This window comes from Botryllus schlosseri, chromosome 5, assembly GCF_051294905.1.
Source record: "Botryllus schlosseri isolate E-star chromosome 5, Bs_hap1, whole genome shotgun sequence".
Classification (NCBI taxonomy): Eukaryota; Metazoa; Chordata; class Ascidiacea; order Stolidobranchia; family Styelidae; genus Botryllus; species Botryllus schlosseri.
Window position 1 is genome coordinate 18,495,353 of NC_137240.1, and position 14,571 is coordinate 18,509,923.

General features: G+C 40.6%; 2 protein-coding genes across 3 annotated transcripts in view; both read left to right on the forward strand.

Annotated features, from left to right (window-relative positions):
* LOC145439842 (uncharacterized) overlaps positions 1 to 14,571 on the forward strand; it is a 138,496-nt gene that overhangs the window by 93,552 nt on the left and 30,373 nt on the right. The window lies entirely within an intron of this gene.
* On the forward strand, positions 3,599 to 11,434 carry LOC145439876 (EGF and laminin G domain-containing protein-like). The gene is made up of 6 exons (XM_080317538.1): positions 3,599 to 3,699; positions 4,676 to 4,792; positions 5,342 to 5,496; positions 8,759 to 8,897; positions 8,970 to 9,152; positions 9,224 to 11,434. Exons 3-6 carry the CDS (start codon positions 5,368 to 5,370, stop codon positions 9,226 to 9,228), a joined length of 456 nt encoding a protein of 151 aa, XP_080173664.1. The 5' UTR covers positions 3,599 to 3,699; positions 4,676 to 4,792; positions 5,342 to 5,367; the 3' UTR covers positions 9,229 to 11,434.

Consider the following 14,571-nt stretch of genomic DNA (forward strand, 5'->3'; position numbering starts at 1 on the left):
TGTGTGGTTATTGTTGGTGACTCGTACATATTCAACACCGCGCGAGAGATGGTTATACTCGAAAGTACGAATCACGACCGCACCCATAAGAACACATGGTGAATCACCAACACAGCCTATACGCGAAAGCACGACATGCGAAAGTACGACGTGCGAGAGATGCCTATACCGAAAGGGCGATTCACGGCCGCACCCATAAGACACAATAGGCGCATGCGACCGCACCCATAAGAACACATGGCGAGTCACCAAAGATCCCGTAAGAATACACGACAGGCACATCATCGCCGCGGCCTATACCCGAAAGTACGAATCACGACCGCACCCACAAGACACAATAGCCGCATGCCGCCCCGCCATAAGAAATAAGTGCCGCTTGCCACCCCGGGTTTCGTGTCAGCATCAATAGCCGCTCACCACCCCCGCCATAAGACGCAATAGCCGCATGCCACCCCCGGTTTCTCAGCCGCTTGCGACCTCCGCCATAAGAAATAAGAGCCGCTTGCCACCCCCGCCATAAGACGCAATAGCCGCTCGCCACCCCACCATAAGGCATAAGGAGCCGCTCGCCACCCCCGGTTTTCCAGCCGCTCGCGACCCCGCCATAAGACATAATTGCCCGAGTTTTCAATACGAGTCACCGCCGCAGCCTATACCCGAAGTACGAGTCACCAACACGAGTTTTCAATACGAGTCACCGCCGCAGCCTATACCCGAAAGTACGAGTCACCAACACGAGTTTTCAATACGAGTCACCGCCGCAGCCTATACCCAAAAGTACGAGTCACCGCCGCGTCCATAAGAATCCATTACGAATCACGGCCGAGAGGGGGGGTCTGAAAGTACGAGTCACCACCCCGGGTTTTCAATACGAGTCACCGCCGCACCCATAAGAACCAATGGCCGCATGCGAACGATCGACTATACTATTATCGTTCCCTAACAATAGGATCATCGATTTTAGGGGCAAAAAGGACAGAAGGGCGAAAGAGCACCATCCGTGAACTTATCTACGTTAAAATCAGAAATACTGAGCGCGTTAGGTATGTGACAACTCCTATGTATTTAAACTGATTCTGTCTGGGTGAATTTTGACTGATGGGACTGATATGATCATGCATTAACGAAAGTCGAGAAACTTTCGTTAAGTACAATACTGTAATATTTACGCCTCGGTACCAACGTGTAAATGCGAAGATATTAGATGCTTTGTAAATTGAAAGTTTACTTAGCTTTGCTTCTATTTCTACTTCGTCAAATTAGGTGTGCAATTTTTATTTATCCAACCTAACAATTTTATCGAATAGTCCGATTTTTTTTTAGAAAAACCCTAATGAACAGCTTCTTTGCAGTGGGGAGAGTGGTACACCTTTTCCGTCCCATATCGACTTCACTGGTATACTACTGAATTTTATGATTAGGCTAATGGCATTAGAGCAGCTGATTAAAAACATACTTTTACTCTTGAGTTGGTCATCAGATGATCTCGTTCAAATTCGATGATTTTTCGAAAACCGAAGCAACGCGATGCCAAACCAAATCAACGAGAAGCGCCTAATTACGACTAGGGCTGGGCAAAATGATTCGAGTACTCGAATCTGAATCGAGTAGTAATTTTAATGATTCGAGTCGAGTAGTAAAATACGATTTTTTCGAGTACTGAAATTATACGGTCCTCGCAACTGAAAGTTAATTTACTGACGAGAATTATAGTTTTGATACTATTTCCCACTGAGGAAGCCGTGAAACCGTGATTGGCCGTGTTATAGTATACCAGGCACAGTACAAAGCTACGAACGTTATTGGAAATAACACATTTCCGAAGTCATGATCATCCAGCAAAATTGTTAAGTAGTGCAATGAAATCGGTATGGTCGAAAAAATACCAAAGCATCTTTAATGTGATGGATAACAGGCATTACGTTCTTTGTGGTGGCATAAAAGGTTCATATTTGGACTTCGACATACTACATCCTGTTGTGACGTCATAATGAGTGATACTCGATTACTCGACTCGACTCGAAGCATATTACGTGATTCAGAATCGAATCACTCAGGTACTCGATTTTGCCCAGCCCTAATTACGACGCCAGAGCGCAGAATTTACATAGGAGCATCGCTGATTCAATTGCAATCTCATCATTCTGACACATTTTAATTAATTTGATTGATGTACAAGACTTTGGATTTGAGATAGGAGTATTTACGGTGGGTAGAACTATGAGTAGGTCTATTCTTTTTTTTTCAACCCAAAATTTTGTACTCCGTTAACATTGCTTTCACTGGTTGAATTTGAGCCAAATTTGGTGAGCAGCGTTAACAATTTTTTTTGCAGCCAGCAGTTTTTTTGAACAACCCAGCTATTCATCTGTTAATACTTTTCAAAGGTTCCACAACATGTTCGGAATTACGTGACAGCCACGGTGTTTCAGCAACAGGATATTACTGGACAAGAGATTCTTCCTCGGGCACAGGGAGATATATCTTCTGCGACTTTCACGTCTACTCAGGTCCACCATTATTATTTCGAAAGCTCTATCATGTCTTGGTGAATCCAATGCGTTTTGATGAAACCAATCGTTTACGAAACATCATTTGGAACAATATTCAACGTTTTGAGAAATCGAATAACCCGCGAAGAGAATTTGTCACGTTGCGGTTGCAATTATGTTCGTAGCGGCCACTATAGCCAACGCTGGTCAAAAATAAGTGAATATGGGAGTGAGGTGGTGAAAATAACTAATCTCGAATGGATGAAAAAAGTTATGGCATAAAGATAATGTAGATAAGGATGATACCGCGTAATATACGCGGTCTTATGTAGGCCTATATAGCCTACTTGACTCTGACAACTGGAGTCACATTTTGAGGCGTGCAGATATCTGTCTGCAAATGCCGCATATATTGCGACCTACTACTACCAAATCATTTGGATATGTCTGTTCGTCTGTCTGATGGTGATTTGGCTTCCGCAATATTTTCATATGACTAACGAAGTCACCACGCACGTAGCTATGGTTTCATCACGGCATCATGACATTCAAATCCAAATTGAGGTCTCTTTCGCTTTCATTGCTGCACCTGAATGTTTTCTCTCGATTCACGTATAGTCTTGAAATATGTCATTTTCCCCTGAACTGCGCCGTGATCTCCTGAAAGTTGCTGAAAGGCCCGCGATTTGCCGATAGTATCAAGATAGATCGCAATTGGCATAAGAAGAATGCCTGTGATAGAAAGTGATTAAAATAAATAAATGGCCTCCGTCCACATTCAAATATTAGGCTACGCTGTCCGACGTTTGTATGTACCCCTACCAATCCTACTTGAATGCAGTTGTTCGAGATAAACGTCAGAGCTGATACATATCGAATGACGAGAGCACTGACCGATGTCGCGGCTAGGATATGCAGTTGAATACACGTTACCGAATTAACTAACAATCGCATAATATCTAGATCACCTTCATTGTTGAATCCTCTCACATTTCGGACCAAATAATTTGAATTCTGGCAACTAATTAACTCTCTGAGGAACATAGATTGGCATGTTCTAGCTAAGCGAGGTTGTGAGTTTATAATTTATGAAGATGAAAATGTACAGATGTTACCACGTGCTCAGAACTCTCATCCCAATACAACGTTTCCGAATACGGGCATTACCTTCTTGGCAAAACCACAAGCGGATTTCAGTATTGTCCAGGTATGTATACTGTATACCCGGGATTTTACATGTCTTGATAAAACTACCAGTTATATTCGACGGCCGGTATAGTGGAAGACGTCAGTATAACAAGTTCATATATAGGCTAATAATCTCAATCTGAGTTGTAGGGTTATTGAATCTAGACAGTTTCACAAAATTATGTTTATTGTCTTCTGCAATCGTAAACATATAGCCCATGACAAATGCTCAGTTCATCTTAACCGATAAGACAAATGTAGAGAAGCACAATACCATGGTATAACCACAACCGACAAGGAAATAATGATCGGAGTTGGATTTGGTACATTGAAAATTTCTGGAGTCGCAGTTGGAGTCGGTGGCAACATTTACCGACTCTATAGTCCGGGATAACACACACATCATGGCCATAACTGGCCGCACGGAATTAAGCGCGACTTAGTTGCGAAAATAACACGAGACTGAGGCCGTCATTTCTGAACTAGTCTCTGAAAGGAAACAGCAGATTGATTTCTAGTAAATATTCATTACAATCTTATCGTTGTTTATGTATTAATCATATTTCATTGGTTTTGCTTTTTCCACACTGTCTTAGAGCATAGTTCCTTCCGTGTACCTAGTATTTCCTGTTTTTGAAATACCTTTTTGAGCCAAATCAGTCTTTCCAGGAAAGATTGCAAAACGTACGTAAGTACTCTGGACGGCGAATCCTAATGTAACTCCAGCATCCTTCTTTCCACTGCTGTAACTACATCTTGAACACCCGCACACACCCCTCACACACAGCCATTTCCAGCCAAACAAGCCATAACTAAGACACCAATACAACAATACACAGGTAAACGAACAATAAATTTTACAACAATATAGAAAACTTTCGGAGACCAGTGTCCCACACAAGGTATAATGTGTCGCATAATGTGGCTGATCATTCACAGGAGTGTTGCCATTTTACCGCGTTGCGGTATTGTATCGAATACATTCATTGTTTTAGATGTTCATACTTGTCATCATCTGGTCCTGCGTGATGGTATTGCGGAATCAGGGATCTATCAGGTCGGCTCCCCTGGAGATCAGTACGAGGTGTATTGCAACCTGTTTGGAAGTTCTGGTAATTAAGTAACAATGACGCTCCTATACCTTACCTATATTAATTCAATGTCAAAAATATTGCTCATCCGTATGGAAATCTAGAATAATCTAGACTTGACATTCCTGGTTAAGACATGTTAACCTAAATCCAAAGTTCCTTTACGTGAATATTAGTAGGCCTATACTGTCAAAGGACATGCGGGCTACCGGATTTCGTAATCATGTCATAAAATAGAAGGAGTCTCCATACTGATCCACCTTTGGTTTGGCCGATCGGCATTGGCCTCGTGTTGAATAACAATGCTATTTACAGTCAAGGAATGGGGCCAAATAAGTCATGAACATGGTAAATTATTGTGTTCCAGTTCACGTTATACAGTATTTAGTGTACAATAAATACCTTACTTATTTGCATCATAGTCGTCCCACATTTCATACGCGCATCCACTAACTCTTAACTAAACCTATATTTAGTACGTATTCAGACATTCAATTTTAAAACTTCGCGTTCTGCATAAAACATCTTTGCATTGGCCAACAAAGCATGCAGATATAATTTTCACTTCAGCTGTCACTGAAATCTGGCACGACTCGATGGACGAAATAAAAGCGACTGACTGTGAAGTCCCGGATTGTTATTCACACGTACCACAGTATTCAATCAGTGCGGACAAGATTGTGAAAATTGTAAATGACTCCAAGCAATGCAGGCAATTTATAAAGGTATATAAAAAACATTGAAAAAGAATAGATATATGATCTACTCATGTAGCATATATCAATTTTGACTTGTGAGTGACAAATTTGTGATTCATCGAGTGACGCAATTAAAGTGCCGTTTTAATCATTTGATTGACAGAAGAAAATGTGTTTCAAGCGATACATTTGTTACTAGGGCTGCATTCAAAACAAAGGCCTTTAAAAAATAAGTTGTATCATTATGCCATAATTCTGAAAATATTTTCCAAAGACATGTCGTATGAGCCTACGTACGACAATTACCACCCGATATAGCCGACTTTATACGATATGGGATAGTTGGAACCCTCGAAATAGTTTGTTCATCAGCTATAGTACGTAGATATAGATCATTGGTACGGAATGAATGTTCTGATGATGATGATCGACGGCCGTGAAAAGGCTGCATGACGATGTAGTCAAGGTTAAAGGTATTTTGGTCCGCATATGGCAGGGGTTGGAAGCCTATTTCGTCACAGGAGCTATATTTACCCTATATTCATAATTGTGAATATGTGTGACGCCATGGCTTAAAAAACTACAAAAAACATGTTTTAGACTGGGGCCTTGTTTCAAACATGTTCCTTTTAAACACATCCCTAATTGTCACGCTCGATTTGAATCAATCGAGTCTAACCCCGAGTGCTAACCTTATCCAATCACGAACGCCAAACCCTTACCATACCCATTTATTGACCAATTACATGCGTTAGCCTGATATTGTAGGGGAGATGTGGTACCAATGGATCACTGGGACCGAAAATACTTTAAAAATTATCCATGATAATTCCATGATTACACTCCGTGAATTTGTCCACAATTACATGCAGGCAGAATCTTTCCTCCCATGCAAAGAAAATCGACCTGCGTGAGTTATGGGGTCTGTGACGAATGATTTACGTTTTAGGGGGTGTAAAGTAAATTTGGGTCGACGTTTGCATTTTTCTATATCACCTTCCAGACTAACAAACCCGCCAACATTTTTGATGTAAAGTATAAGGCTTGTATCAGGGTATTTAATGGCACATAGTTTTTGAATCACTACCATCCTCGAGTGGACTATTTTCAAGTCAATTACGATATTTATGGGGTGGGGGACCTATGGTACCATAGCCAAATCAAGCAAAATAGATAAACCAACTAATCACTTAACAACAGAAACTCGCCTACATATATATAGACTGTAAATCATAGTTACCTGTGGTGTTTTATCGCTATTACGAGGTATTTGAAAGTCAAAATGTCGATTTGCGGGTAATATGTATGTGGCAATAATTTTGTAAGTTTAGGCGTAAATCAAAACATCATTTTATGCCAACATTTGAGTTGATATAATCTATATTATTCTTGAAGGTCGCGACGAAACATTCTTCATTGGCTTGCTGTAGCTTAGTTAATAGTACACAACAAAAAAAGTTAACAAATTTGAGTTTTTGAGCGTATCTCTCATAGGTCCCATTGTCGTGTGCCTTTGGACCCACCGGCAGAGGTGGTCAGTAACGAAGTACTTCTACTTTTTCGAAGTACTCAAGTAGTTATCCTCTACTTCTGGTACTTACTCAAGTAGATCTGATTTTCGCTACTTCTACTTCTACTTCTTAATATTTTGTTATCTACTTACTAACTTTTCGCTATTTTCAGTTTGTCAAGTAGAAGTAGTTCAATCTTCCAATCAGGAAGATAGCCTGAGTAATTTCGGGGCTGCTTTCACGGTGTATCAACGTTTAATTTTCATAAAATTTTAGTAAAGCCCAGAATTTTCGTCGCGCTTCGCGAGTGACCAGTATGATTTCACGAAATTATCGGTGAATATAATTTAGGTAGAGGGTTGGCGTGGTTCCGTTCACACCACATTGTCGCCCTTCGCCCATATCAAATAATTCATCACAGTATATATGGATCATCATAACGTTTGAAACTGATGTTTCGCAATCTAGCATTTACTTGTCATATCGTAATCTAGCATGTCCATGGCGTGTCCAAATCTGGAAAAGTGAACTCTGACTTTTTTTTAGTATCAGCGCTGTTTTAGCATACCACCTTTGAAACTTTCTGGACTTAAAACCTGAAATACATGTTCGGCTTTTAGAAGTAGTATTTATATTTCAATTTCAATTCCCAGTATCATATACTTCTAGTTATAATTAATATCAGTTCTTTTGTCTGAATAACGTACATGTTGAAGTATAAAAGCAAGTGTAGTAATGCCTTTAATTTTTGGAAATAAAGCTACACAATATGGCATTTTTATGGTCCACCAGATTTTTTATTAACGTTTACTAATCGCGCAAAGTGTTTACACCGTATCCAATATAACTTCTCCGTATTGCTCTTCGGCTAAACTACGGGCATTATAATAGAGGGAATGGCGCCATACCATGCCATTTTCTAAAACGTGCTGTTCGAGAAAACAAAGGATTAGCATCGCATTTCCATATCAATACTATCATTTTCATCCCGTGATGTGGACGGATGCTTATGCTATCGAAAATTGGATACCTGCTGGTATGCATCAATATGAATCAAGCTCGTCACCTATCGCATAGCTCAATTTGCACCTTTTTACAATCCATGTGAACGAATTAGGATCGTTTTCATAACTACTTACTTACTTGAGTACTTTTAAAGTCAGTCAATTCTACTTCTACTTCAAGTAGATTTAGGTTGCTTAAAGAAGAAGTACTTCTACTCGTACTTGAGTAGATTTTTTCGTCGCTACTTCTACTTCTACCTGAGTAGATTTCTTGACTACTTTGACCACCTCTGCCCACCGGGTGGGGACCGATGACACGTTCGAGCAACAAACTTTAAACGTTTATAAATATTTTTTGAAAAGGCGGATATTCATGTAAATGTCCGTGATAGGTAGAGCTTGTATTGAAGTGTTGAGACAGCAAAAGATTTGCTATTCTCGGCTAAAGATTCGAGGGTCAGAGATCATTTTGCAATTTTTGATCCATCGGTACCACATCTCCCCTACGTGCTAATTCAAAACGTTTTGTCTCCATCGACACCATCCAACGGCATAGTATAACGTAAATAAACTTTCTATCACTAAAATGGCTATCATCGGCACTGTCAATTAAATCATATATGTCTAAGCTAGGCGCTCCACCATCATACCTAATTTCTGTTATTTCAGTAGTTCTTCATATTTACAATTAAAACGAAATAATTAAAGAGTATACTGAGAGCGTTGATTTTTATAGATCCATTTTGTTTATAATAATCAATTATACGTATTCAGTACAGGTGCAAAGGCTCCGTGTTGCTAAATAATCTCCGCGAGCGCCACGGATATTGGTCGTCAAGAGATGGGGAAGTGATGACGTACTGGGGAGGTGCCCATTCAAAAAGACCCGGATTTTGTGCGTGCGGAGAAAGAGGTTCGCCATCTGCAGAATATCGAACTACTGTTGCTGTCTTCACAATATCAGATACTTTATGACCTATTGCAGGCTCTTGCTTCGTCAAAAATCAAAAATGCAATTGCGATAACAACGGCCAAACGATGACGCAAGACGAGGGATATCTAACTGATAAGTCGAAGCTTCCTGTATCAAAAATGGGGTTCGGAGACATGGGTGATTCGACAGAGAGCGGTTGGCACACGCTGGGAAAATTGGAGTGCAGCGGTGAAGGTACCGGCTGATCAATAATTTCCTTCCACGGATAATGAGAGAGATCTTATTCGACTACACTTTCATTCCAGCTTAAATGGAGAGATAAAGGATGCGCAACTATACGACGAGTTATATGGATATGCTCGATTATGTATTGCGTGATATGTGGTGGTATTAATTACATCGGGAAGTGGTTATAGTTGCCCATTCGGGTATTTCAATACGGGCTTGATCTGCTTTAATCAGCATTTCCCAATGATGGTGCAAAGTGCGAGCTTGTCTTAAGATCCCTAACTGATGATTGATGTTAAGAATCAAATAGCATGATAATAGTGGTAGCTGCTACACGTTTCTGGATTATACTAGACCAGGGTATCTTCAGCAGGGGTCAGGTAGCCCTTGAATTTCCCTGATTACATTCATCAACTGCCAAATTACAAATGGATATATTACATGTGAGTAATATATTCATATTCACTACCCGAACCTTTTCGAACCTGACACTCATCGGGGGTTATCGTCAACTTTGTTATAGACACATCGTATCGCTGATTCTGACGTCACACAGACTGGAATACAAAATTCGTAATATTAGAGACTCAGAGTACCGGCATCAACAGAACAGGGTCATTTGGGATTTTCGAATAATACACAAATTCTTGCTGTTGGCATAGAATCGGTTGGCAAATAGTGATGATGATGGACGCATTTAACCATGCAAAGATACTTCCACTAGCATCAATATTACTAGACACGGTGATTACTGATCACGTATAATATTTACATCGAATTATATTTCTCAAACTGAAATCCATTCCGTCCAACGTGAATGCCTAAATTACCCAATGACAAAAATCTCTACACAGATATGACAGCTGTCTTTCTACATCCTACCGCGACGCCCTCTGTCCAAAGTAGTTTAATTATATGATGATATATTTAATCAGATCGAATTAATGCACGGTTCACGTTGCCCCGTCAGTGTCCAAACGGTTCTCACTGACGCACAGGCAGGACCGTAACTGCCGCACCCCAAACCCCCGATTGAAAGGGGGGCGAGCTCGAAGGCAGCCCAAAATTATTTCGTGAATTAGCATAAATTATAGTATTTTTTTTTTAAATTGCAACTTTAATAATTTTTTTCGCGCTAGGCGCGATTTCCAGATTTCAAATATCTTGACTTTTGGGTACTCCCCCCCCCCAAAAAAAAATCGCAAATTTTATAGAAATGGGCATATCGGAGCTGGCCAATACCGCGTCATGATGCACCAAGACATATAAAGTTTTAGGCCATGTGACATTAGACTCCAAGAAATGTGCCAGAACGATCGGCAGCGAAAAAAACCTTGGCCGAAAAGGACTGCCCTTATGCTGACCAAAAACTTCGTTATATATACAAAATACATATAGGTTTAATTGTCCATGCGCGCCTATGACTGGCGCCGAATGTTACTGTGTTGGCCATCTCAACCTCACGACACAAATACCACCCCACAGGGGAAATTATATGCCAGTGAAGAAATACCAATTTGAAATCGTGTGCGTCTTTCAGTTTAGTAGCCTACGTTTGGGCGATTCTATATTTTTTGATATAGCAGACAGAGGTCACGAAATAACACCATGTTACGTAGTCATACCAAAGGGCGCTACAGTTTCCTAGAGACCTCACTCAGCTCTACCGGTAAATATGATTAAGTGAGCAGAGAGGACAAGAAATTGATAGCAATATATATGCAATTCTCGATTTTATCATGAATTATCGAAAATTTTCGCGCTTGGCGCAGGCTCACTAGACAGCAGGGCTGTGGAGTCGGTAAATTTTATAATCGACTCCGGCTCCGACTCCGACTCCACACATTTTCAATATTCCGACTCCGACTCCGATTCCGACTCCTGAGTCTTTAAACGTACCGACTCCGACTCCCGACTCCGACTCCAGCATTGTTACCAATTTACTTCGAAAATTATATGCCACATTGTTGGTTGAATGACTATCATACAAGCATTAAACATATGCAAACATATGATTACCGGTGGTATGCTAAATTGTTTCATTGTGGCACAGCTCGAATTATCCACTATGCTATTAACAGGAAAGAAAGATTTGCTAAATATCCTTCCTTTTTCAAGTTTTTATAACATGTACTCTCTAATATCCTGAAATGTACGAATCATTCAAATATGGCAGATATCCAATCCTGTATAATAAAAATGTAGATAAAAAATCCAAGTGTAGCTGTTGTGTATGAGTCAGCAACTAATAAAGAGATTGAATATAATATTTTGTCATTGCACACTATCCTGATTACAAGCAGACACAATCTTACTACTAATGGACATTGGTCATAAATGGAATTTAGTTAAGTTAGTTAGTTAAGTTAAGTTAGTTAAGTCTACATTAGACTAGACATAGGCTATGACCTTTGAATACTTAACTACAAATATTTCAAATTTGTCAAGTGAAAAGCATCGTTTGGTCATATTTACTTCATTTTTACGATTTTACAAAACCAACCGATGTATTTGCTCTGCCACAGTATCATGGTATAATTCCAAAAATTGCATCAATTTTGACTGCATCGCAAAAACGCATATTGCGATTTTCCTCCCCTGTGCAACTGAGTTGTAATATGCAAGTAATGTCTAATTTTATCTATATCAGGGATGGACAGCTTTTTCGGCCAAAAGGGCACATGAGATTTACGAACCATTGCGCGGGCAACTGGAATGTTGATAACCTTTTTTTAGTCGTCCGATAGCAGCGAGTCGAATTAGGTAACATTGCAAACAAGACTTATATTAATACGCTCTAAAATTGATAACAATATGTCATGCAACTGCGCAGTGCGCAATCAGGCCCTGGTCGCGCGAGGCGCGAAATATTTTTACAAGGTGATGACTGAATTATATCAATAAATATGTTGCTAACATACATTGGGGGTAGCATCTGTCTACCACTGGGCTCATTTGGCTAGGACAGGATTATTCGAAGTTTAGACATAGCAAATCGACGGTATCAGTCAACGTGCCTCTGTCATTTTGTGCAAATGTTTTGTCGACGATCTCGCTGCGAGTGCACAAGCGAAGCCGCATGTTGGACGATAGGTTATTTCCTAATTGCGGATATAGTTAGACTCAATTCTGTGAATATTATGTATTTATAATTTTCAGAAGGGGGCTCAAATACTGAATGCAAGAAAACTAGTGACCATGAATCATGCGAAGTATCTAAAAAAATTTCAAGTCAAATTTATCTGCTATGAAATATTCTACTTTATGGTCATATACGAAGATCTGGGATAAATGTGGCTGGCCCCTGGATACGTCAATGCGTCAGAACTGTTGTTTTAGTCATCATCAAATTTCGCGGTCATGCTAATCAAATTTTGGTTGGCCTTGCAATTGTACCTGATGTCATAAATAATTTCGAGAATTACATCGCAGGCCACACCTAACCTTCTCGTGTGCCAAATCTGGCCTGAGTGCAACGAGCTGGCCGCACCTGATCTGTATGGTTATTAATAACAGTGATTGTTGGTAAATAAAATTATATTCAAAATTCTTTGAAAGCAAATGTTTTCATAATAGAGAAGTTGGAGTCGGAGTCGAAGTCAGGGTCATTCTCACAAACTCCGACTCCGACTCCAGTCAGTATTTTCCCCACGACTCCGACTCCGACTCCATCAAGCGAAAATTATCCAGACTCCGACTCCGACTCCACAGCCCTGCTGGACAGTAGGCCTACGTCTCTTTTCGTGGCAAAAGCAAACAACGTGATTGGGGGTAAGTTTATCACCCGATGGGAGCTCAAGACCCAATTTTTAGGATGGAGGGCTGACGAAGTGCTGTTTCGTTCCTACCCCGTTTCTACCCTTCGGGTATACAGCCGAAGATGTTTGATTATTATTGAGGGGTCCCACATTTTCAAACACAACTCACTCAGCTCTACCTGTAAATCGGATTACGTGAGCAGAGAGAGCATAAAAATTGATAGAAATATAAATGCAATCCCGATCATATTGACCGATTCAATCATGAATTATAAAACATTTTCGCGCTTCGTGCGTTTAGGCGAAAAAGGCTGACTCAGTAATTGGTCCCCAATGTAGATGATAAGTAGTGGTAAACAGCGTACAGCCTGAGGGAGGTCTGTTGGGTAAAGCCCCCCAGAAGTTCGGTTTTTCATCATATGCGTACCCGAGACCGGCGTTTTTGGGGGGACTTGACGAAGTGCTGTTACGGCCCTGCGCACAGGTACTACACTATACAGTGAAGAATAAACCATGGGTGCCTTTTGCCATGAGAATGGTCAATTGGTCATGATAGTTCAATGTGGCATCGTCTTATTGCTCCAGATCAGGGGTCACAAAATGAGTCACCCGTGATGGTATCAAATATTTAAATGAGAGATTTGAAAGTCGAAACGGAGAAGGGTTTCATATGAACAGCAATTGAACATGGGTCACTCGAGCCCCAAGAACATACGAACGCTGTTTCCGATTGGGGCGTTGCTCGTCATTGCCCACCCAGAGGCTTCACGTGAATCTACCTAATATTCCCGAGTATCGACGCAGATATTGAAAACAAAACTGCGACCGAAAATACTGGTGCGAGTCCCGGTGTGTAAGATTTAAATGTTCTTAGTAAGGAGCGGAAACACTGCCCAGTTCTCTGAATGTTAAACCAAAGATATCTGACTGAGCACGGACAAACGGCGAGAGTAACTGGTATTTCGTCACTTTAATCAATACCAAAGAGGTAGCTGTTGGTTTCAAAGAGGTTAGTGACTCCTGCTCCAGATGTATCAGAATTCCCGTACAAGCAAATGACACTGCCATAAGAATGGATACATACACTTTACACTTGTTCTGCATATCATCTCGTCTACTGATAATATAGCCTCAGATGCCGCTTGTATATCGTATTCGACTGTACCTCAAATGAGTTATCTTTCCAAACTGCACCGTAATGAGAGTTTCGGATCCCCGCGTATGCTGCCACGAAATGATTTCGAATTCTGTTCGAACTTTAAGCCTATCCCCGCATGAATTTTAACTCGTTTGTTTGCAGGACATGGTAGTTCATATGAATTGATCAACCCGTTCAGAATATAAGCCAAGCTCCTAACGTAATTCTGTCGAAATAAACACTAACTACAGCGCTAAGGGAAGAGTTGAAGTACGCGCGAATGCGAAGTACCGAATGCGCGGACTCATGTTACATGCTGCTGTAACTAATTCATCCTTTTCATTTTGTGTGTTCTCCTGAATTGACCTTCGTTTACGATAAACGTTGCACGTGTTGCACCAGACCGTCCACGGTGATAAACGCCCCTTGTTTTCTAACCGTCTATAATAATAATATTATCCAACCTGCGCGCTCCAAAAGCGCTTATATAATGCGTGGTTCGCCGTATGCACCTGCAGTCCGATATATC